General features: G+C 59.8%; 4 protein-coding genes across 4 annotated transcripts; 2 read left to right on the top strand and 2 right to left on the bottom strand.

Annotated features, from left to right (window-relative positions):
* Window positions 1-180: 180 nt before the first annotated feature.
* On the bottom strand, window positions 181-7,176 carry CDEST_04076 (Putative thioesterase, Acyl transferase domain superfamily, phosphopantetheine binding ACP; the record flags this gene model as incomplete). Its single annotated transcript, XM_062920235.1, has 2 exons — window positions 181-6,769; window positions 6,866-7,176. The coding sequence occupies 2 exons, from the start codon at window positions 7,174-7,176 to the stop codon at window positions 181-183; spliced, it is 6,900 nt and encodes a 2,299-aa protein (XP_062776286.1).
* A 1,690-nt stretch (window positions 7,177-8,866) lies between these two features.
* Window positions 8,867-16,622, top strand: CDEST_04075 (Putative Acyl transferase domain superfamily, phosphopantetheine binding ACP domain, thiolase; the record flags this gene model as incomplete). Its single annotated transcript, XM_062920234.1, has 3 exons — window positions 8,867-8,987; window positions 9,083-9,570; window positions 9,696-16,622. 3 exons carry the CDS (start codon window positions 8,867-8,869, stop codon window positions 16,620-16,622), a joined length of 7,536 nt encoding a protein of 2,511 aa, XP_062776285.1.
* A 322-nt stretch (window positions 16,623-16,944) lies between these two features.
* Window positions 16,945-18,165, bottom strand: CDEST_04074 (uncharacterized protein). The gene has a single exon (XM_062920233.1). The coding sequence runs from the start codon at window positions 18,031-18,033 to the stop codon at window positions 17,008-17,010; it is 1,026 nt and encodes a 341-aa protein (XP_062776284.1). The 5' UTR covers window positions 18,034-18,165; the 3' UTR covers window positions 16,945-17,007.
* A 1,207-nt stretch (window positions 18,166-19,372) lies between these two features.
* On the top strand, window positions 19,373-20,484 carry CDEST_04073 (uncharacterized protein; the record flags this gene model as incomplete). Its single annotated transcript, XM_062920232.1, has 2 exons — window positions 19,373-19,794; window positions 19,854-20,484. 2 exons carry the CDS (start codon window positions 19,373-19,375, stop codon window positions 20,482-20,484), a joined length of 1,053 nt encoding a protein of 350 aa, XP_062776283.1.
* Window positions 20,485-20,505: the final 21 nt, after the last annotated feature.

The raw sequence follows: 20,505 nt of genomic DNA, 5'->3' as shown, positions 1-20,505 counted from the left end.
TTAGTTTAAAACCACAATTGCTCAACGATTCTCGAGGCCGTGATAACTTACAAAATCTCAATTATCTAGGGAGAGCGAATTATACCTTTGCAAGGTGTAGAAATAAGAAACGCACCATTACCTAAGCAGCATGTCTCCAACTAAATATGATCACAAAACTAAAGATCTCTTCTAATTAATTTAACTCTTCCTCCCCAGCACAAACCTCAGACCCTGGTCGAGACACTCGGCAAACCGAGGCGCCACCACAGGCTGAATAGCGTCATGATGGTCTCCGTCGACCGCCAGGCACAGTAGATTCTTGCCTACTTCGCCGTCCTCCCCGGCGCCCACGTACTTCTCCCAGCCGCAGGGGCCCAGGTCCGTCTCGGTGCTCTTGTCAGGCAAGCTCCAGGCCATGGCGCCAAGCCGGGGATCCTCCATGTACCCCGGATACGACTCTGCCGGGTAGCCCATGTCAACGAGCTTGGCGACGAGATCGGGCCGGCGCCGCCGCAGCCGGCCCACCATACCACGGGTGCACCAGACGACGGCGGCGGGGATGAGAAGAGCGGCCCCGGCCGCGGCCAGGCGTGGCGGGTGATAATCGAGGACGCACGTGAACATGCCGCGCAGGTGCGTCACGGACACTGGGTTGTGGCCGATGATGGTGTCCGCCGAAGTGGTGAAGAAGATGGGCCAAGTCGCCTCGTCCGACGAGGTTGCTGGCCCCGCGCCCGCGCCCGCTGCTGCTGCTGCTGCTGTTGTTGTTATTGTTGGCGACGGCGACGGCGGTAATGGTGAAAGAGGACAGCGCATATCTAGCACGACGAGGCCGGCCACGCGCCGCCCCTGAGCGCACAGCTGGCGGCACATTTCGTAGCAGATCAGGGACCCGCCGGAGAAGCCGCCGAGGACGATAGAGTCTTCGTCGGCCTCGGTAAGACCGGCATTGGGGTGGGACTCAACGAGAGCCTCCACCATGAGCCTGGCGATGCCGGGGATGCCGACCTGGGTCGTCAGCCGGGATGGGCAGCGCAGGAAGGGCGAGTCGATCCCGTAGACGGGCATGGGGAATTGGCGCCGGAGCAGGTGGATGTAGGTGGCGATGGTGCCGCTGCCGTCGCAGGACATGTACAACCGCCCCTTGCCGGCCTGTGGACGGCCTTGGAGGAGCGTGATCCGGGCCTTGGGAGGCGGCTCATCACTGGTGGCCGTGTCATCGACTACTGACGAGGACGAGGACGAGGACAAGGACGACGACTCTGGCGTCCGCTCTGCCACAGACGCGTCTTCAAAGGTCATAGAGACGCCAGAGTTATCGGCGGACGCTGACGCCGAGATGTCTTGTTCTTGCTCTTTCTCTTGCTTTTGCTCCAGCCTTTGCCGGCCCTCCGGTTGCTCCGGCTGCTGGGGTGCACCATAGAAGCGGACAAGGTGGCCTATGGTCGGATGCTCCAGCATGAACAACGGGGACAGCGAACAGCCCGATTTCTCTTTGACGCGCTGGCAAACCTCGACGGCCATGATAGAGTCCACCCCGAGGTCCGCCAGCGCCGCTTCGTCGTCTGTCAGCTCGGCCGTGTCCAAGCCTGTCTTTTCGGCAATGCTCTCGAGGATAACCGGGAGCAAGCCGGACTTGACCTGGCCGGGGGGCTGTTGTTGGCGGTCGACACTCTCGAGGGCATCTTGATTCTCTACCGGGAACACCGCCGCTGGCTCTTGCTTGGCTCTTGTCTCAGTCCCCAGGTCCGTCTTGGTCTCCGTTGCCGCCACGTCGGATGCCGCTGCAAGTGGAGAAGCCCGCGCGGGAGGAGTCTGCACTTTCAGCTTGCCGCCACCATTGTTCACTGAAGACTGTTCCTGTCTGCTGCCGCCGCTGCCACCGCCGGGAAGAAGATTCTGCAGAACCGCGTTCGGCACCTCGTGGAACCTCATTCGCCGGGTCCGCATGACCAGCCTGTCGGCGTCGTCAAAGACGACAACCTCGCAGACCGCCGAGTCGGCCTTCCTCTCGGCGACGCGCGCATACGTGAAGTAGGACCGTCCCGGCTCGATGTCGCCCGTCTGCTCGAACCTCTCCAGGCTGTCCATGATGAAGCTCGTGCCCGTCGTCGTCGTCGTCGGCGTCTGCGCGGACTCTGGGGAGTAACGGTTCGGGTGGCAGTTGACCAGGAAGCCGGCGAGATGCGCTAGGGCCTCGCCGCAGTAAGGGGAGCCTGCCACGAACCGCACGCCGACGGGATCGTGGACCGGCACCACTTCGGCGACCGCCTCGGCGAAGTCGTCCGAGACGAATACCTCTCGGACGCATCGGTAATTGTCGGATGCGTACTGGACGGCGCGGGAGAACAGGGCGTAGAAGATGCTCGCCGGCAGCCTGCTGCTGCAAGACCGCCGCACCTCGAGCATCCTCGCCCGGATGTAGAACGAGTCCGAGTCCGAGTCCGAGTCCGATTCTGACAAGTTGGCGTTGCCTACCACGACATCGCAGCAGCCCAGGTCGAAAGAGCGCGAGGTTGCTGCTGCTGCTGATGATGATGTCGACGACGACGAAGATGACCGAGACAGCGCCTTGAACGAGACTTGGACGAGACCCTCCGACTCGACGACGGCTGTGACATGAATCTCGCCCTCCGGACCGGCAAGGCTGGCCGTGAGCGGACGTCGCAGATGGGCACTCTGGAGACTGAAGCGTTTTAGACTGTCGTCCATCTTCCGGCCGCTGCAGTGCTCGAGCGCGCACTTGGCTGCAACGAAGGCGGCCTCGGAAAAGACCGAACCGGGGCAGAGACCGACGCCTTGCATGCGGTGGCCCTCAATCAGGGCGAGGAAGCCCGGCAGTGAAATGGAAGCGCCCACGGTGACACGGGTCTTACCGTCCTTGTCTTTCGTCTTGTCCACGATGTACTGTGCGCACGTGGATATGATGGGCTGGTGGCGGCCCAAATGCCCCGGAGTGCTGCTCATACCAGCACCATCATCACTGGCAGACCTATCCGGCAGCAGTTTTCTCTCTCGGTAGGGAATCCAAAAGTCTTTCGTGTCCCAGGCATACGAAGGCAACGTGAGCAGCCGCAGGCTCTTTTCAAAGGGGGCGTGCAGCAGCAGCCAGTCTGGGTCGCAGCCGTGGACGTACAGGGTGGCCAGACACTCGGAGATGGACGCCCACGGACTCGTGTTGACACCGGCGAGCGTCGACAAGACATGGCCGGCCGGCGGCGAGAGCGTCTCCTGCACGAACGCGCCGCACACCTGGCTCGGGCCGATCTCGAGCCAGACCGGCGGGTTGCTGTCTTGGAACCTGGCCCGGACGGCATGGAGCGCGCCGACAAAGTCGACGGGGTTCCGCGCCTGCTTCGCGAGGTATTCGGGACCAAACTTGAAGCCTCCATCTCCATCCAGAGCCGCCGAAGAAACGTCGGGGTCGTCATCGACGACGGAAGCCAGCACCGTCGAAGCAACGGGTACCCGGGGCGGCCAAGAATATGTGATACCCGGACCGGAAGCGAGCGCCACAAAGTCATCCAGAATGGCGTCAACCTGAAAGGAATGAAAGCCGAACGGCAGCGGAAGAACCTTGGAGCGCGTCTTCTGCTTCATGAGCGCCGCCTGCAGTCGCGCCACGGCGACGACGGTTCCGCTCACGACCGACGCGCCGGGGCTGTTGATGCACGCGACTGAGCACTGTCCGTCGTCGGGGCCCAGGCCTAGCGTCCTCAGCAAGTCGCGCACGGCATCCGCCGGCGCCGCAACGGCGAGCATAACGCAAGCGCCCTCGGGTATCCGCCGGTTGCACCTCTGCATGGCCAGCTCGGCGCGGGAGCCGACGAGGTAGAGCGCGTCGGCGAGCGAGAGCACGCCGGCCACGTGCAGGGCCGCGTACTCGCCCAGCGAATGGCCCATCACCAGGGCCGGCTTGACACCTAGCCGCTGCCAGAAGGTGGCGAGGCCGATCTCCAGCGCCAGCACGGCGAGCTGTGTCTGCGCCGTGTTCCATGCCCCACTCGCGGCCCCACTTTCGGACCCGGGCCTGGACCCGGACCCGGTGACGATGTCCAGGAAGGACGGGAATCCAAACCCGTGGCAAATCTGCTGGCACAGGTCGACTGTGTCTCGGAAAATGGGGCTGGTGCGGTACAGCTCGCCGCCCATGCCGGCGTAGTGCGAGCCCTGGCCGGTGAAGACGAAGATGACGGGCGATTTTTTGGTCGTCGTAGGCTTTTTGGAGTCTGACTCAAGCGCCCGGACGAGCTCGTTGGTCGAGGAGGCGGCACAGGCAAACCGGAAGGAGGGCTGGTGCACCCTGCGAGCCGTGGTTGTGTAGGCAATGTCTTCGAGACGGACGGTCGGGTTCGTGGCGAGCCATTTGGCCAGCCTAGACTTGTTGGCCTGGTGCGAAGCAGCTGTGTGAGCCGAGAGCACCACAACGTGTGCTGGTCGCGGATCGGGATCGGGAGCGGAATGATTGTCATCAGGACCTTCGAGGTTGTTCCTGTTCTTGTTCTTGTTCTTGTTCTCAAGCTGGAAGTCTTCCAGCACCAAGGCCGTGTTCCCGCCCGCCGCGTCAAAGTTGTTGATCAGAACACGCCTTGGCTTTCCGTTTGCGGAGCGGAACGGGGCAGCCTTGCTCAAGATCCGGATCTTCTTGTCGTCCAGCGGCGGGAACTGCTTGTTGAGGGCGTGCGGCATGCCGACCTGGGGTGGCAGGATCTGTTTCTGGAACATGAGGATGGCCTTGATCACCGAGGCAACTCCAGAGGACGCCTCGCTGTGACCGATGTTTGCTTTTACAGATCCAACCGTCAAAGGCTCTGCGTCCTCGATGTTAACGTCCTCTCCACCGGCGTGCGGCGGCTTGCGGCCCAGCACGTTGGCGACGGCCGTCATCTCGCATGGGTCGCCGACGGGCGTCGCGGTGCCGTGCATCTCAGCATACGTGATGTCCCGCGGGCCGAGCCGCGCCCGCCGCAGCGCCTGACGCAGCACGCGCTCCTCGGCGCCGGCGTCCGATTGGGCGAGGAAGGCCGAGTTGCCGGCCTGGTTGCGCGCCGAGCCGGGGATGACGGCCAGGACGCGGTCATTGTCGGCGACGGCGTCGGCCAGGCGCTTCAGCACGACGACGCCGACGAACTCGCCGCGGCAGTACCCTTGCGCGTCGTCACGGAACGTCCGACAGTTGCCCGTGTCCGACAGCACGCCGGCCTTGCTCAGCAGACACCACCCGTGCGGCGAGGCCAGCACGTTGGCGGCTCCCGCGACCACCATGTCGTGGTCCCCCGCCAGCAGGTCTCGGCAGGCCAGGTGGATGAGCGACAGCGAGGTCGAGCAGGCCTGATCGACCGAATAAGTCGCGCCCTCCCAGCCGTAATGGAAGGCTACGCGACCCCCGGCGAAGGGCCGCGCGAGGGCCTGCAGTGTGTACGCGTCGCAGCCCTTCTCGTGATGGGCTGTCTCGTACCCATCCACGTTGCTCTGGCCGAATAGAACGGAGATGCGGCTTGGGTCGACGGCACGTGTCGTGCCGCACGAGTAGCCTGCTGACTCGAGAGCCTCGTGGCATGCCATCTGGAACAGCCGGCTGCCCGGGTCCATGAGGAGGGCCTCTCGCGGCGAGACGCGGAAGAAGCGCGCGTCGTAGTGGCCCGGGTTGTCGAGAAAGCAGCCGAGCTTACATGTAGACACACACGTGGGCCTAGAGCAATTCGAGCTCTCTCCGTGCCCGAGCTGGGGTTGGAACAGGTCGTCGGCGTCGAACCGACCTGGGGGGATCTCGCGCGCAACATCGCGGCCAGATTCGATGACCTGCCAGTATTGTTCCAAATCATCGCATTCGGGAGCCCGTCCGGCCATGCCCACCACGGCAATACGTCCCTCGTAGCTGTCTACAGCTTCGACTGGCCGAGGATTATGTCTATGACCTACATCCCCGAGCACGGTGTGCTGCACGACGGAAACCCTTCTCCCCGTAGCTTTCAGCTTGCTGGTGAGAGAGCCAGCGAACCAAGTTGGACCCATGGCCAAGAGTGTGAGTTCCGCAGCTGATTGGCCTTGGTGAGGATGAGCATCTGCGCCGAGACGGGCGTTCAGCCTCTTGACCATTCTGACCAGATCTACTGGCTTCGAAAAGGCGTAGTCCACTACGCTCAGGAGCAACTGGCCCCAGTCGGCATAGCTTGGGTTCGAAAGGACATCGGCATCATCTTCGTCGCCCTGCAGACCCCAGAGTCGAAATCCCGGGTAGACAGGCCTGGAGTGGAGGGCCGAACGTCCGGCAATGTACTCGCGATGCGACTGTGAAAGCTCGTAGTTGTGCTGCATCGAGTAGATGGGAAGCCTCTGCTTGGAAAGATCCCCCATCGCAGCGTGTCCCAGACACACATCGAGCACTGACGGAGGCCCGATGACGGTGCCCCAGTGGTCGCCTCGGATGCCTACCCGAGCCCTCTTCAGGCCGGGGATATTCTTGCTCTCCTGGATCTGGTGCAGGATGTTGTCCAGCTTCTCGGGGGTGATGCCCACGACGGCGCAACCCCATGACGGGGAGGAAGAGCTCTTATCACCGCCGCCGCCGCTGCCGCTGCTGCTATCTTCTTCCACCGCTCGTAATACTTGGCCGGCAACTTCGCACAAGCGGCAGACGAACCCGGCAGTTATGACGCTGGCCTGGCGGAGAGACTCAAAATCATCGGATATGGCCAAGACCGCGGCGTTGATCAGTCCTCCCGAGATGCCCAGTCCTTCGGGCCTGGGACTGACCTTCAAGACGTCCGGTGAGTCGTGGACCCATCTGATTTCCACGATTCGTATTAGTAACTCGTATTATCATCCAAAAAACAGTGTTTCTGCATCTCGGATTGTTTTGACATCATAACACCGTACTCACCTCAACAAGATGACAGCTCGGACGATGTACGACATGATACACTGCACAAACCCGACATCGTCGTCGTGGTCTCGGTACAGGTCCGCGACCTCTTGAACGCTTGAGAAGATGCCGCTGGGGCCCAGGCTGTCGCGGATCTTGGGGTGCATGCATCGCGTCTCCGCCCGGATGACCGACGCGACATCGTCCAGAAAGAGCCGTAGCCAGGCACACGCGCCGGCCTGCTCGTGGATGCGATCGATCGAGTCGAGCCACGGCTCCGTGTAGCCCCCGAAGAGGAGGATCGTCGGGTTCGTTGTCACTACCGTCATTGTTCGCTCATAGGTTATCGAAATGTTCTTGCTCATGCCCCGTGTTGAATCTGGTATCTCTGCGAGAGGCTGCAAGAATCTTGGTGTTAGAGTGTTGCTGCTGGGAACGGTTGTTGCGTCTTTCCTCTAAGCAGCCCCTTGGGCAGAGTTGGGACTTTCACAAGTCCGAGACGGGAGCATCCGTAAACGTCCTGCCCGACCATCCACCCATCCAGAGGCTCTGAGTTAAGCACGTTACCATGAATTATCGGGTTCGAGTCGGACATGGCGAGGTCCACATATCAACGTCACTGACCGGGCGTAAGTAGTAAGCAGGTTGCGATATCACCAGTCCTAGAGCAGAGGACTCGAGTCGAGTCATGTTGCTGGCGAAAGTTCTTCCGCGGGCATCAACTCCCCCGCAACTCTCACGTCCTTGAGGGACGGACAACCACTGCACTTTTCGTGGTTGCTACTTTGTACTCCACACGGCACTACCGAATCATGAAAGTATATTGTGATTGACCTTGGTTGAATGGTCTCACATGTAGGTGTCTCCTATAGGGTTCGGAAGGGAACCAGGCGACGGTCCAGAAAACCCCATGGAATCCACGGAATATCCATGGGTACCCATTCGTCTCCAGGGTGGAGACTGCGACGGTAGATCGCTCCCGAAACGTCTGCTTTGCAATGGTAGTCGAGAAGCTCCAGGGACATAGATTTTAGGGTTGCAGTAGATCCCAACGAAATGTGGAAACGGTAGAATAGACCGCTGAAATACATTGTGATTAAGATGCACACTGCTCGACTCAGTGGGCCGAATCCGACTGGCCTTGTCAAGATAGTCGGTTCGCATGTTGTCGCAGGGGGTATACCCAGCGCTCACGGCCCTCAGCAAGACGTATGCCTGCAGGATAGGCCTTCCAGGGGTTGGTACATTACTCATCTACTTATTAGATTGCCTTTCCTAGCGTCCTCACTATACAACCGCACTTTTATAGCCTGTTTCTATACATCTGCCTGTAACACATGTTGTAGATCAACATCATAGCCAACACTGGTAGAATTCGCCTCACGGTTACGTCCAGGGATATCTAGCGCACAGATTCATTTAAATTGATTAGTGCAACGGGCTGTAGCGGCAACTGCCGGGCCGTCCTTCGCGAAATAGGCTGGGTGTAACTCTAGTGAGATCCTCGGTGCCAAATTACAATGACTTTCTCAGACGGTTAAGCGGCACGCCTGTTTACCAGCCTTACTAACGTTACTCTCATTCTTGGAGATTGCTTCCAACTACATTGTCTAAGTGGACGACTGGTTGTGCTGCCTGCCGGCAGGCCGAAAAGGGGCTCTTTTGCTGTGGAAACAACCCCGGCAACGGGGTTTCTTCCCCCACGAGGGCTTCCCTCCAGCGCCCATACTACCTACTACATGATTCCTGTTTTATTTCGTGCCTGGTATGGATCCTCTTATCCTGCTACCACGCACAGCTGTCAGTTGCAGGGTTCACCCTTCGGACCCTTGGCTGACTAGATACTCCACGCTCGGGACAGTCGAACGCCATTATCAGTCGATACCGGGGACTGCAGAACACGTTCTCGGTCGGCGTGATAAGGACTGTCCTAGACTCTCATGAATCCAACCGGAGAGTTATGTTGTAGCTTTGACATCACCCAAACACTTTTGGTTCCTTTGAACTCACATTGTCTTAATGGGGTCTTCTCATGCTCTTCGGGACAACGTTCCCATAGCTGTGGTTGGGTTAGCCTGTCGTCTTCCCGGTGACGCCACCTGCCCGACTGAATACTGGAGCCTTTTGAAAGAAGGAAGAGGTAAGTAACGTTTGACACTGACATGTTGTCTGGGAGACGCGCAACCCGAAGCAGCCAGACAGAAGAAGGCTAAGAGACACAAATAAAAAACGCAGATGCCTACTCAACCGATACAGACCGCTACAACACGTCAGCTTTCTACCATGCCAACCCCAAAGACCGGCAAAATGTGCTGCCGACCAAGGGCGGGCACTTCCTCAAAGAAGACCCCTACGCGTTCGACACATCTTTCTTCAAGCTTACGGCGGCCGAGGCGGCTGTTCTAGACCCCAAGCAGCGCATCTTGCTCGAGGTGACGTATGAGGCCCTCGAGAACGCCGGCCTACCGCTGCCCCGGGTGGCGGGCACGCGCACTGCATGCATCATCGGCACAGCATGGAGCGACTACCGCGACGCCCTCGTGCGCGACTTCGAGCAATGGCCGCGCCTCTATCTGATGGGCGTCAGCGACGAGATGGTCAGCAACCGGCTGTCGCATTATTTCGACCTGCGCGGCCCCAGCCTGACGGTCGAGACGGCCTGCTCGTCCAGTCTCGTGGCCATTCACCAAGCGTGCGAGAGCTTGCGGTCTGGTCAAGCAGAGGTATGTAGTTTTCATCTGAAATCTGGAGACCTGACGGAAGAACAACCTCCTTCCACCCCCCCCTGGGAACTCGATCCACCACCCGTCAAGCGATTGTCTTGCTGACAATATACATTCCCATACAGATGGCCGTGGCGGGCGGAATCAACATGATACTCGGACCCGAGGCCACCATGGAACTCAACAGCCTGGGAGTTCTTAATCCGGACGGACGATCACTCTCCTTTGACGAGGGAGCGAACGGTTACGGGCGTGCCGAGGGCTGCGGCATCGTCGTCCTCAAGCCGTTGGATCAGGCCGTCCGCGACGGGGACCACATCCGTGCCGTCATCCGCGGGAGCGGTGTCAACTCGGACGGCTGGACCAAGACCATCTCAACGCCGTCCGGCCAGGCACAGGCCGACCTGATTCGACAGGTCTACGAGTCGAACGGGCTGGACTATGACTCGACCCAGTACGTCGAGGCTCACGGGACCGGCACTAAAGTCGGAGACCCCATCGAGCTGGGGGCGATCCACGACACGATCGGCCGTAACGCGAGCCAGTCTCGCAAGCTGTACGTGGGCAGCGTGAAGGCGAACATCGGCCACCTCGAGCCCGCCGCGGGCGTGGCGGGCTTCATCAAGGGCGTGCTGTCGCTGGAGCACGGCATGATCCCGCCCAACGTCCACTTTCACAAGGCCAACTCTCGCATTCCCTTTGACAAGTGGAACATGGTGGTCCCGACCTCGTTGACGCCCTGGCCGGCGGCCGAGACCAAGCGCATGAGCGTCAGCAGCTTCGGCATGGGCGGCACCAACGCCCACGTCGTCCTCGAGGAATACCAGAAGCCGGCAAAGCTACTGACGAATGGGCACAGTAGCCATGATCTTGATACCCCTAGCAGTGGCGTCGTTGTCGACAAGAAGAGACTATTTGTCTTCAGCAGTCACGACCAGGCGGGCATCAAGCGCGTCTCCGACACACTCCTGCGGCACCTTGCCAACGTCCGGCGCGAAAACCCGACGTGGACGCCCGAGAAGGGCGAGCCCGAGTACCTGGCCAACCTCGCGCACACGCTCAGCACCGCTCGCTCCAGCCTGGGATGGAAGGCTAGCTGCGTGGCGAGCAGCCTGTCGCAGCTGGAGGCCCATCTCGCGGCCGCTCCCGCTGAGGAGGCGTGGAAGATCTCACGCGCCTCCTCCTCCTCCTCCTCTGCTTCCGAATCAAAACAAATACGCATCGGCTTTGTCTTCACGGGTCAGGGTGCCCAGTGGGCCGGCATGGGCATCGAGCTCCTCGCGCGGCCCGTGTTTCGGGACTCGGTCGCCCGGTCGACTGCCATCCTCAAAAGCCTCGGCTGCACCTGGGATCCCGTGGCTGAGCTGTCCAAGACAGGCAAGGAATCCCGACTAGGTAAACCCGAGATCAGCCAGCCTGTCTGCAGCGTACTCCAGATCGCCCTCGTCGACGAGATCCGGTCGTGGGGCTCTCCGGGCCTCAGCAAGCCGGCCAAGGTCGTCGGCCACTCGAGTGGCGAGATCGCGGCGGCGTACTGCATGGGAGCCCTCACGCATCGGGACGCCCTCGTGGTGGCCTACTCGCGCGGCACGGCTTCGGCCTTGCTGCCGACGGTGGCGCCACACTTGAACGGCGCCATGATGGCGGCGGGATGCTCCCGCGAGACGGCTGACGACCTCATCGAGAAGCTTGGGCTGGCCGGTCAGGTCGGTGTCGGCTGCGTCAACTCCCCGTCAAGCATCACCCTCTCCGGAGACTCGACGGCGATAGATGCCATGGCGGCTGCGCTCGAGGAACAGAAGATCTTTTGCCGGCGGCTCAAGGTCCAGGTGGCCTACCACTCGTCACACGTGGCGGCCGTATCCGGCGAATACTACCAGGCCATGGAGGGCGTCGAGCCCGTTCCCGTTGTGTCTGCGGATGAAGATAATGGTGATGATAGTGGCGCTCCCCGTCCCCGCATGATCTCTAGCGTGCTGGGCGACGAGGTGTCTTATGAGCAGCTGGGCCCCTTCTACTGGCTGCAGAACTTCCTGTCTCCCGTGCTGTTCTCCGACGCCTTAAAAAACCTCGTCCAGCCGGAAGGAAAGACGGAACCTGAGATCGACTTGCTTGTCGAGATCGGACCGCATAGTACCCTGGGCGGTCCCATCGAGCAGATCCTGTCACATTACGGCGTGAAAGATGTCGCATACCAGTCCCTTCTTCGACGCGGCGCTGACGCGGTCGAGACGAGCCTGCGGTTGGCCCAAGAACTATGCCACCAGGGCATCCCGCTAGACTTGGCCAAGGTCAACGGCGATGTGCCGTCGGTCGACCTGCTGACGGACCTGCCCCCGTATCCCTGGATGCACGACAATAAGTACAACGCCTATCCACGGGTACAGAGGGAACGCTGGTTTCGGAATCAGCCCGCCAGGGGCCTCTTGGGGGCTCCGACCCCGGTCATGCAGGAGAAGCAGCACGTGTGGCGCGGCTTCATCCGGCTGGACGACGAGCCATGGCTCGCCGGGCACAAGGTCGGCGACACGGTCGTCTTCCCCGCGGCCGGCATGATCAGCATGGTGCTCGAGGCGGTGCAGCAGCTCGCCGAGCCGGGCAAAACCATCAACGCTCTGCGTCTGCGAGACGTGTCGGTCATGGCTGCCCTGTCGATTCTCGAAGGCGTAGCTACCGAGACGGTCGTCACTATCTCGCATGGGTCCGGTTCGTCGGGCCAAGGAGGACCCTGGTGGGACTTCACCCTATCGTCAGCCAACACCAGCTCCAGCCAGCTGCGGGATAACTGCCGCGGTCTCATAGCCATCGATTACGCGGCCGGCAAGAGCGAGCACATGGCACGCGAAGAGGCGCATGTTGTCACTCAACGGGCGGCACAGTACCGCGAGGCCGTGCAGGAGCTCCGCGAGCCCATCGCCAAGGACGACTTCTACGAGCAGATTGCGCAGGGCACCGGCTTCAAATACGGTGAGCTGTTCCAGGGCGTAGAGGACCTGCTCGTGGGGCCCGGCAAGACGCACTTCCGGCTGCGCGTCACCGACATCGGCAAAACGTTCAGCCAGGGGCAAATGGGGCCGGATACGGAGACGGAACCGGAACCGGAGCCGAAAGCGGGGCCGAAAACGAGACCGGACAATGGCACGCAGCACCGCCGGCCCTTTTTGATCCACGCGGCCACGCTCGACGCCATCTTCCAGTGCTGGGTGGGCGCTACGTATCGCAACGGCGGGCTGGGCCTGAAGCCATTCGCGCCCACACGTCTCGGCGCCATGGAGATCCGGATGGATGTGCCCGGTGCGCCGGACGAGATCATGGTCGGATACAGCACCAACAAGCGCCACGGGTTCCACGAGCAGACCAACGACATGTTCCTGTTCGACGCGGCGCTCGAAAAGATGTACATCGCGATCCAGGACTTCCGCATCGCGGAACTCGACGTTGCGGGAGGCGGCGCCGAGCAGGACGAGCAGCGAGAGGGCAGCGCCGATACCGTTCTCGACGGGCCCGGCGGCGCGTCCGTCACGGCCGAGGTGCGATGGGACTATTCAGTTGGTTTGCTTGACGAGGCAGAAATGGCCAAGGTGGTGGCGGTAGCGCAGACTCGGCCCGAAGACAGCATGGCTAAGCTGGTCAGCATGTTGCTCCATGAGAAGCCCTCGGCGGCGGTCGTCGAGCTCGTACAGGACCACAAGGCTCTGCACAAGGACCAAGGCGAGTTCGCCGTAAACAGCGTTCTTGCCAACGCCACTAAGATGCTGCCGAAAGGCGCAGTGCCGCCCTCCAACGTCCGCTATGCGCTGGTGAGCGACGCGTCCGCAGGTGTCGGTGTCGGTGCCAATGCTGAAGGGGACAAGACCGTGGCTGCTGCTGTAGTGCTTGGTGAACCACTGGGATTGCAACAACAACAACAACAACAACAACAACAACAACAACAGACCGCTCAAGAAGACGCCTTGTCTGTGGATATCTTGGTCGTTCCGTCGCAGGTCTCCCAACACCTGACGAGTGATGAAAATCCTGTCCTGGATTCTTTGGTTCGCCTGGCCAAGCCGAATGCAGCACTCGTCATCGCCATCAACGGTCGTCAGGCTTACGCAGCAGCAGCATCTTCGCTCCAGTCCAAGGGATGGCGAGTCGATTCGACAGTGTTTGCAGGTGGCGCTGGAGATGGCCATGATGCGGTCGTAGCCGTGTTAAGACATTGCCCAGACCCAGACTCGGCACAGCAGCAAAACGGCGAGATAATTCAAGCCCACGACTTCGTCCTCGTCGTACCACCTACACCTTCACCTGCCACCCAATCCTTCTCCAAGATATTGCAAGAAGAGCTGGTTTCTCAAGGGAATAACGTCGTCGTGAGGAGCTGGGATACAATCGCCGGTTCCGAGTCCGAACCCAGCGTGGCCGGTCAAGCGTCCGGCGGCAAGTCGTCTCCCGCCATCGTCGTGTCTCTCTTGGAGCTCGAGCAGCCCATGCTAGCGGACCTTTCCGAGGATGATTTTCATGCACTCCGAGGCCTGATCTTGAAGAGCGAGCGGATCCTATGGGTCACTGGCGGCGGCAATGACAATGACCCATCCTTCTACATCGTTGACGGGCTCGCACGAACCATCTCCAACGAGACGGCCAGTCTGCGGTTCCAAACGCTTCATCTCAGCAGCCCGTTGTCATCGACTTCGTCTCCGTCACTCGTCACTAGGATCCTCTCAAGCGATACGCCGGACAACGAGTTCCGCGAGGTCAAGGGCCTGCTGCAGACAGCCCGTATATACAAGAGCGCAGCAGGTGAGCGGCGCATCGCCCGCCACCTCAAGGACGCTACGCGCATCGTACCCCTGGCCCAAGAAAAGTCACCCGTCCGCCTGGCCATCGGCCGTCCCGGGCTGCTGGACACGCTGCACTTTGTCAAGGATGAGCGGACACTCGAGCCGCTCGCCGACACGGATGTCGAGATCAGCGTGCGCGCCTCGAGCATCAACTTCAAAGACATCATGGGTGCCATGGGGCTAGTACCGGTGCCGATGCTGGGCCTGGAAGCCAGCGGCATCGTCGTCCGGACCGGCGCCGCAGTCACCAATGTCAAGGCCGGCGACCGTGTGGCGGCCCACGCCTACGGAAGCCATGCCACCACCGTCCGGACTCACCACGCCGTCGTCCATAAGCTGCCCGACTCCATCACTTTCGAACAGGGCGCCGCCATCAACCTGGTGCACGTTACGGCGTACTACGCGCTCGTCCGGCTGGCCAAGCTGCGCAAGGGCCAGTCGGTTCTGATCCACGCCGCGGCCGGCGGTGTCGGACAGGCCGCCATCCAGCTGGCCACGTACCTGGGTCTGGTCATCTATGTGACCGTCGGCTCCGAGAGCAAGCGGCAGCTCATGCGGGAGCGCTTCGGGATCCCCGAGGCGCACATCTTCTACTCGCGCGACCTCAGTTTCGTCAAGGGCGTCGAGCGCATCACTCGGGGGCGCGGCGTCGACTGCATCCTCAACTCGCTCGCCGACGAGCTGCTGCGGGCTTCGTGGGACTCGGGCTGTCTCGCGCCCTTTGGCACCTTTGTCGAGATCGGTCTGCGTGACATTACCAACAACTCGCCGCTCGACATGCGTCCCTTTGTTAAGAACGCAACGTTTGCCTTCTGCGACATCCTCAACTACCCACTCGAGGATCTCGGTGCCGTCCTCGGCGAGGTCTACAGCCTCGTCGAGCAGGGCCACCTCTCGCCCGCCCACCCGCTAAAGGCGTACCGCCCTGGCCAGGTCGAGGAGGTCTTCCGCGTCATGCAGCAGGGCAAACACACCGGCAAGGCCGTCCTCACCTTCAACACGCCGGGCGAGTCCGACGACGACACGCGCGCCCCCGTGTTCCAGCGCGCTGCCGACCTGTTCCGCCTCGACCCGGAGGCCACATACCTCCTGGTCGGTGGCATGGGCGGCCTCGGTCGCAGTCTAGCCCGGAACTTTGCCGCCGCCGGTGCCCGCCACATCGCCTTCCTTTCGCGCTCCGGTGACGCCTCGGCCGAGGCGCGGACGCTGCTGGCCGAGCTGACCGCGCGCTGGGGCGTCACGGCGCGCGCATATGCGGCCGACGCGGCCGATGAGGCCTCGCTGCGCGCTGCTATGGCGGTATGCGAGCGTGAGATGCCGCCCGTACGGGGCGTCGTGCAGCTGGCCATGGTGCTCCGCGACGTGGTTTTCGAGAAGATGGCACACGCGCAGTGGGCGCAGCCGCTGCGGCCCAAAGTGGCCGGGTCGCGTAACCTGCACGAGTACTTTGGCGCCGACCGGCCTCTCGACTTCTTCGTCATGTGTTCGTCCGTGTCGGGCGTCGTAGGCAACCCGGGCCAGGCGGCGTACGCGGCCGGGAACACGTACCAAGACGCGCTGGCGGCGTACCGGCGGAAGCGGGGGCTCAAGGCCGTGGCGGTCGACCTGGGCGTCATGCGAGACGTCGGCGTGCTCGCCGAGGGGAACGCCGAGAGCGGCGTGCTGGGCCAGTGGGAGGAGGCTGTTGGCATCCCCGAGCCCACCTTTCACGCTCTCGTCAAGAGCGTGGTTCATGGCCAGATTCAGGACCAGGACTCGGAGGAAGCAGTCCCTGAGGAGGTGGTCACCGGCCTGGGCACTGCCGATGTCTGGGCCGCCCACCGGCTCCCTCCGCCGTTCTACTTCGCCGACCCGCGCTTCGGCCCTATGGCCATGACCACGACCACGGCCTCCTCGTCAGAAGGCGCCGGCGCCGAGACGAACACGGTCTCGCTACCCTCACAGCTCGCGGCTGTGTCCTCGATGCAGCAGGCGGCCGAGATCGTGACCGAGGCGCTGGTGAAGCGGACGGCCGACATCCTCCAGATGCCGGCATCCGAGGTGGATCCAAAGCAGCCGCTGTACCGTTACGGCGTCGACTCGCTGACCGCCATCGAGGTGCGCAACTGGATCACGCGCGAGCTCAAGGCCAACATGGCGCTGCTGGAGATCGTGTCAGCCGTGCCGATCCGCGAGTTCGCGGCTAAGATTGCCGAGAAGAGCCAGCTGGTCAAGGTTACAGCGTAGAATGGGGAGATGGAATGGATGGAGTCAACTACAGATTGTCGAAGGAGGTAATCGTAATTTTGAGCTGGTCGTGGAAAGGCTGTCGTTAATAGGGTGGAAGACTCTCTTGTCATAGTTACTTCATAGGACCTAGACATACAACAGCCTCTGACAATAACATAACATTGGATAGAGGGTACAAAGTTTACATTTGTACGCAGATATCATTGTTTACTTGTCCATTCAATTCGGCTCATGCACACCAGACGGTCACACTTGAAGGACTGTGGGCTGTTGTTAATCCCTCTACTGAGTAATTTTCGTAAACTATTATCGCAAGCTAGCCTCTGCTGGCATTTTGTCAAACTCGACGAGAAGATAGATGGTTTTCCTTAAAACTTCTCTTTTAGAGCCACATGATCAAGCCCAACCCCAATGAAGAAACCAGTGCCATGACTACGTTGTGCAGTCGGCCTTGGGCGCCGCTCTCGAACGGACCCTCGCGAGATTCCCCGTCTCGTTGGAGAGTCTTCATACAGGAAAACTGAATCTCTCGGTCTTGGAAAGTCTCCTCCGGAAACACTACAGTGACAACTGGCGTGAACCCTGCCCGGCCTCCGAACAAGTCGGCATAAAAATCCGATCCCGAATCGGGAGCGTCCGCAAAAGTGAAAGATCGCATCTCAGCAACCTTGTACATCCGATACGACTGTGGGAGGACAGGCCTGCAATCCTCATCACCGAGCCTGTCATTGCTGGCAACCTCTGAGCTTCCAGAGGGCAAACCACCCCCTGTCACATTGAAGAAGTTGGCAATCCATGTTCCCTCGCCGCCACACGTTCCCGGGTTTGCCTGTAGCTTCGAGCTGACATGCTGCGTCAGAAGCTGGCATCGGTCTGTTTCGCCATCGGAAGCGTTGAAACTCTGAATCATCTCCACGATGGCTGACTGACAAAAGATATCAATGACGCCGTCGCACGAGGTTGTATTCTGGCTGCTCTCCGATCTCGCATCGTCCTCAGGCAGCGCCTCAAGCGGGAAGGTCTGTCCTTGATACTGCATCATCAGAGCACAGCCTGAAGGATAGTCTTCTTCGCTCAGACTTGGGTCAACCCCAACAAACAGCTGTTGATCCGAGAACTCATACGCATAGCTCCCGATACCAGTGAAACCATTTTCGCGTAGGCCGTCGATAAGGGTCAGGGATAAGTTGGTGGAAGGGGCGATGACAGCCTGAGCGGCGACACCAACACCCACCTCAGGCCCAGGCGAGTCCTGCGTTGAGCAGATGCTGCCGTTGCGGGGGCTGCACGAGAGGGCTTGGCACGATGAGATGTCGACGGCGGGGTTGAAAACCTGAACCGGGTCTTGCTGTGCAGCGACTGCGGTCGCAAAGGCCATGATGTTCAGTCGTTGGCGTGTGACAGGCATGTTTGCCTGTTGAAAGAATTTGGGCCTGGATGACACTGATTCAATGAAACAAAAATGACCGACTTTTGATGGAATTTATGCGCAATATATGTGTCTTCTGTCTGCTTTGATGATACCCATTTGCCAACGGGCTAATGCGTATGCATCAAATAGACAGACATACCACTTATATGTATTTATCTTCTGGCAAGGCCTTCGGACACAGGATCTTATCAAATACAAACAAACAGCTTGATGAACACCGCCGCTCCCTCAGAAGACTCCCTCTCGGCCGAGATGTCTGGCTTGGCGTCTTTCCGGCGGCCTCGAGATTTCATGGCGCACGTCATCCGCCGTTGGCCGCTCTGACATGCTAACATGCTGGGCGCGGGATCGACATGAGCCAAGACCTGCACCACCGCCAAGGTTACATCCTGCTCCTTTGCGGTTCCGGCTCACGCCAACCACCGCCGCCGCCGTGCCGGTGACGGTGATGGTGGCGGTCCGCACTTTCCGCCCGATCGGTGTGAGTTCAGCCAAGCGTAGGGTTTCCAAAGCTCCAAAGTCCCTCGTCATTCAACGGTCCCACATATCTGGTGCCGCGATGTTTACTGTAAGAGGCAGCCAGCGGAGAAGGAAATGTCAGAGAAGCATATTCCATACCAACTCCGAGCTTGTTGCATTCGGTGACCTCTTGGCGGTCACAAGTGTCAGAAGTCATTTCCTTGTTATTTTGTCCTACCAATCTGGTGAGTTCGGGCTTGTTGAATCATATCGACCTTTGCAACGGGTTGCTCAACTACAGAACCTACGGCTGTCACACAACTATTTACTTGGCAAATAACTATTCACTTGGCATACATAGGGCTTTTTGATGCCAGGTTTGAAGGACCGAAATGCCCACCGAATCTCGATCAAAATGGTGTTGCCGGATGTCTTCCCTTCACTTGGACCTTTTCCCAATTGCACAGTCACTATGTATGATGACCAAGATTGCTTGCCATCGAGTGACAGCGAGGAGGACGAGAAAGTGCAAGGGTTCAACAGGGAAAAAGAAGTAAGAACGAAGGATCGAGACATGACGGCGTCTCACCTGAAGCCTGCTTATACGATGCGGCACGGAGGTTCTGATGGTGGAGGGACTTTTCGACCGCAAAATGCACCTCTAAGCCATTCTTGAAAATCATGATTGTTGTCAATATATTTAAAAGCAGTTCAGAGTCTAAGTAGGAGTAGAAATTCATGACCTAGAAGGCTGTCTCTGAGAAACCTGGCCATTACAGTTCTATTTTCTGGATTGTTCTTCAGCACCAGCTACTTTCTTCAAAACACCAACAAACCCCCTTCGCTATCGCAAGCTATGGCTGCCGCAAACATCATCTCCGTGATTGGAACCGGGATCACCCTGCTCTCCTTTCTCCTCGACAACGTCCCATCTGGCTCGGATCAGACTAAGCTCAGCTATATCATCGCCAACGATGGCGGCGGGGGCGATCTGAGCGATGCTGGTGGCAATCTCCCCGATGTTCGTCTGTGGGACGAGACTGCCGAGTTTCTCGGTGCCAACTACGATGGCAATCATTGCGACGAGGGCGTCACAACATGCACCACAGATGTCAACACTCAAGAGGCCGCAACTTACACTCTTTTCTCGGGCAATAATGACGCCATCTGTATTGCCTGGACCGGCCTATCATGGCCTGGTGGTCAGAAGAAGTACGGTTTCCATCCGGGGAACTGGGCTCATGCATGTGACCAAACTCCGCATAACAACGGATATTGGTGAGTTTTGCCAGGGCCGCTGCATCACCACGAAGCTGTTTCACGCTAACACGAGTCAGGTACTACGCCGGCACACAAGTGCCGGGCATCAACTACCAAGACGATGTTTTCTGCGCCTGGGTAGACAAGGATGGAGACATACCAACCACGGGCTTCCAAGTCCACTGGCCAGAGTTTGATGGCGACAACTCGCCGACGCAAAGCCTGGACTACTATTGCAGAGAAAAACCACCAGTTTGGTTCCACACCGAAAGCGACCCGGGCTCCATTTGGCACTGGACCCGGAAGCGGGACCTCTTCTCGCGCAACCCGTCCATCAATATGTCGCCTGCTGAGGGGCTCCAGACCGAGAAAAGAAGACAAGAGACTAGACGGGCTCAGGGAGAACGTCTGGCCAGGCGTTTTGAGATGGACCCCCGCATCGTCAAAAGCTACTGGGCAAAGCATTCCGCCACCGAGCTCTGCAACCCTGAGATGCACGCGGCCGGACAGAGTTTTGTCTCTTACGAGGAGAAAAAGTTTTGCCACATGCCTACAAAAACGATCTATTCGTTCTGCGAAGCTACCGAAAATGGGGCCTGCTGGTCTGATGCCGACAACAGAGTTGTTGTCCGAGATTCTAGCACAGCGAGGCTTCCTGTGCCCGATTTGAGTCACATCTCTCAGACGATCGTCTGGGGACCGGAGTGATTTGTCAGAAAGAAAACTTAT

Source organism: Colletotrichum destructivum, chromosome 3 (genome assembly GCF_034447905.1).
Source record: "Colletotrichum destructivum chromosome 3, complete sequence".
Lineage (NCBI taxonomy): Eukaryota > Fungi > Ascomycota > Sordariomycetes > Glomerellales > Glomerellaceae > Colletotrichum > Colletotrichum destructivum.
Note: the sequence above shows the minus strand (reverse complement) of the source record. Positions and strands in the feature narration are given on the sequence as shown.

Excerpts from the sequence above, each read along its gene's own strand:
- CDEST_04074 (XM_062920233.1), bottom strand. The coding sequence starts at position 18,033 with ATGCCTGTCACACGCCAACGACTGAACATCATGGCCTTTGCGACCGCA.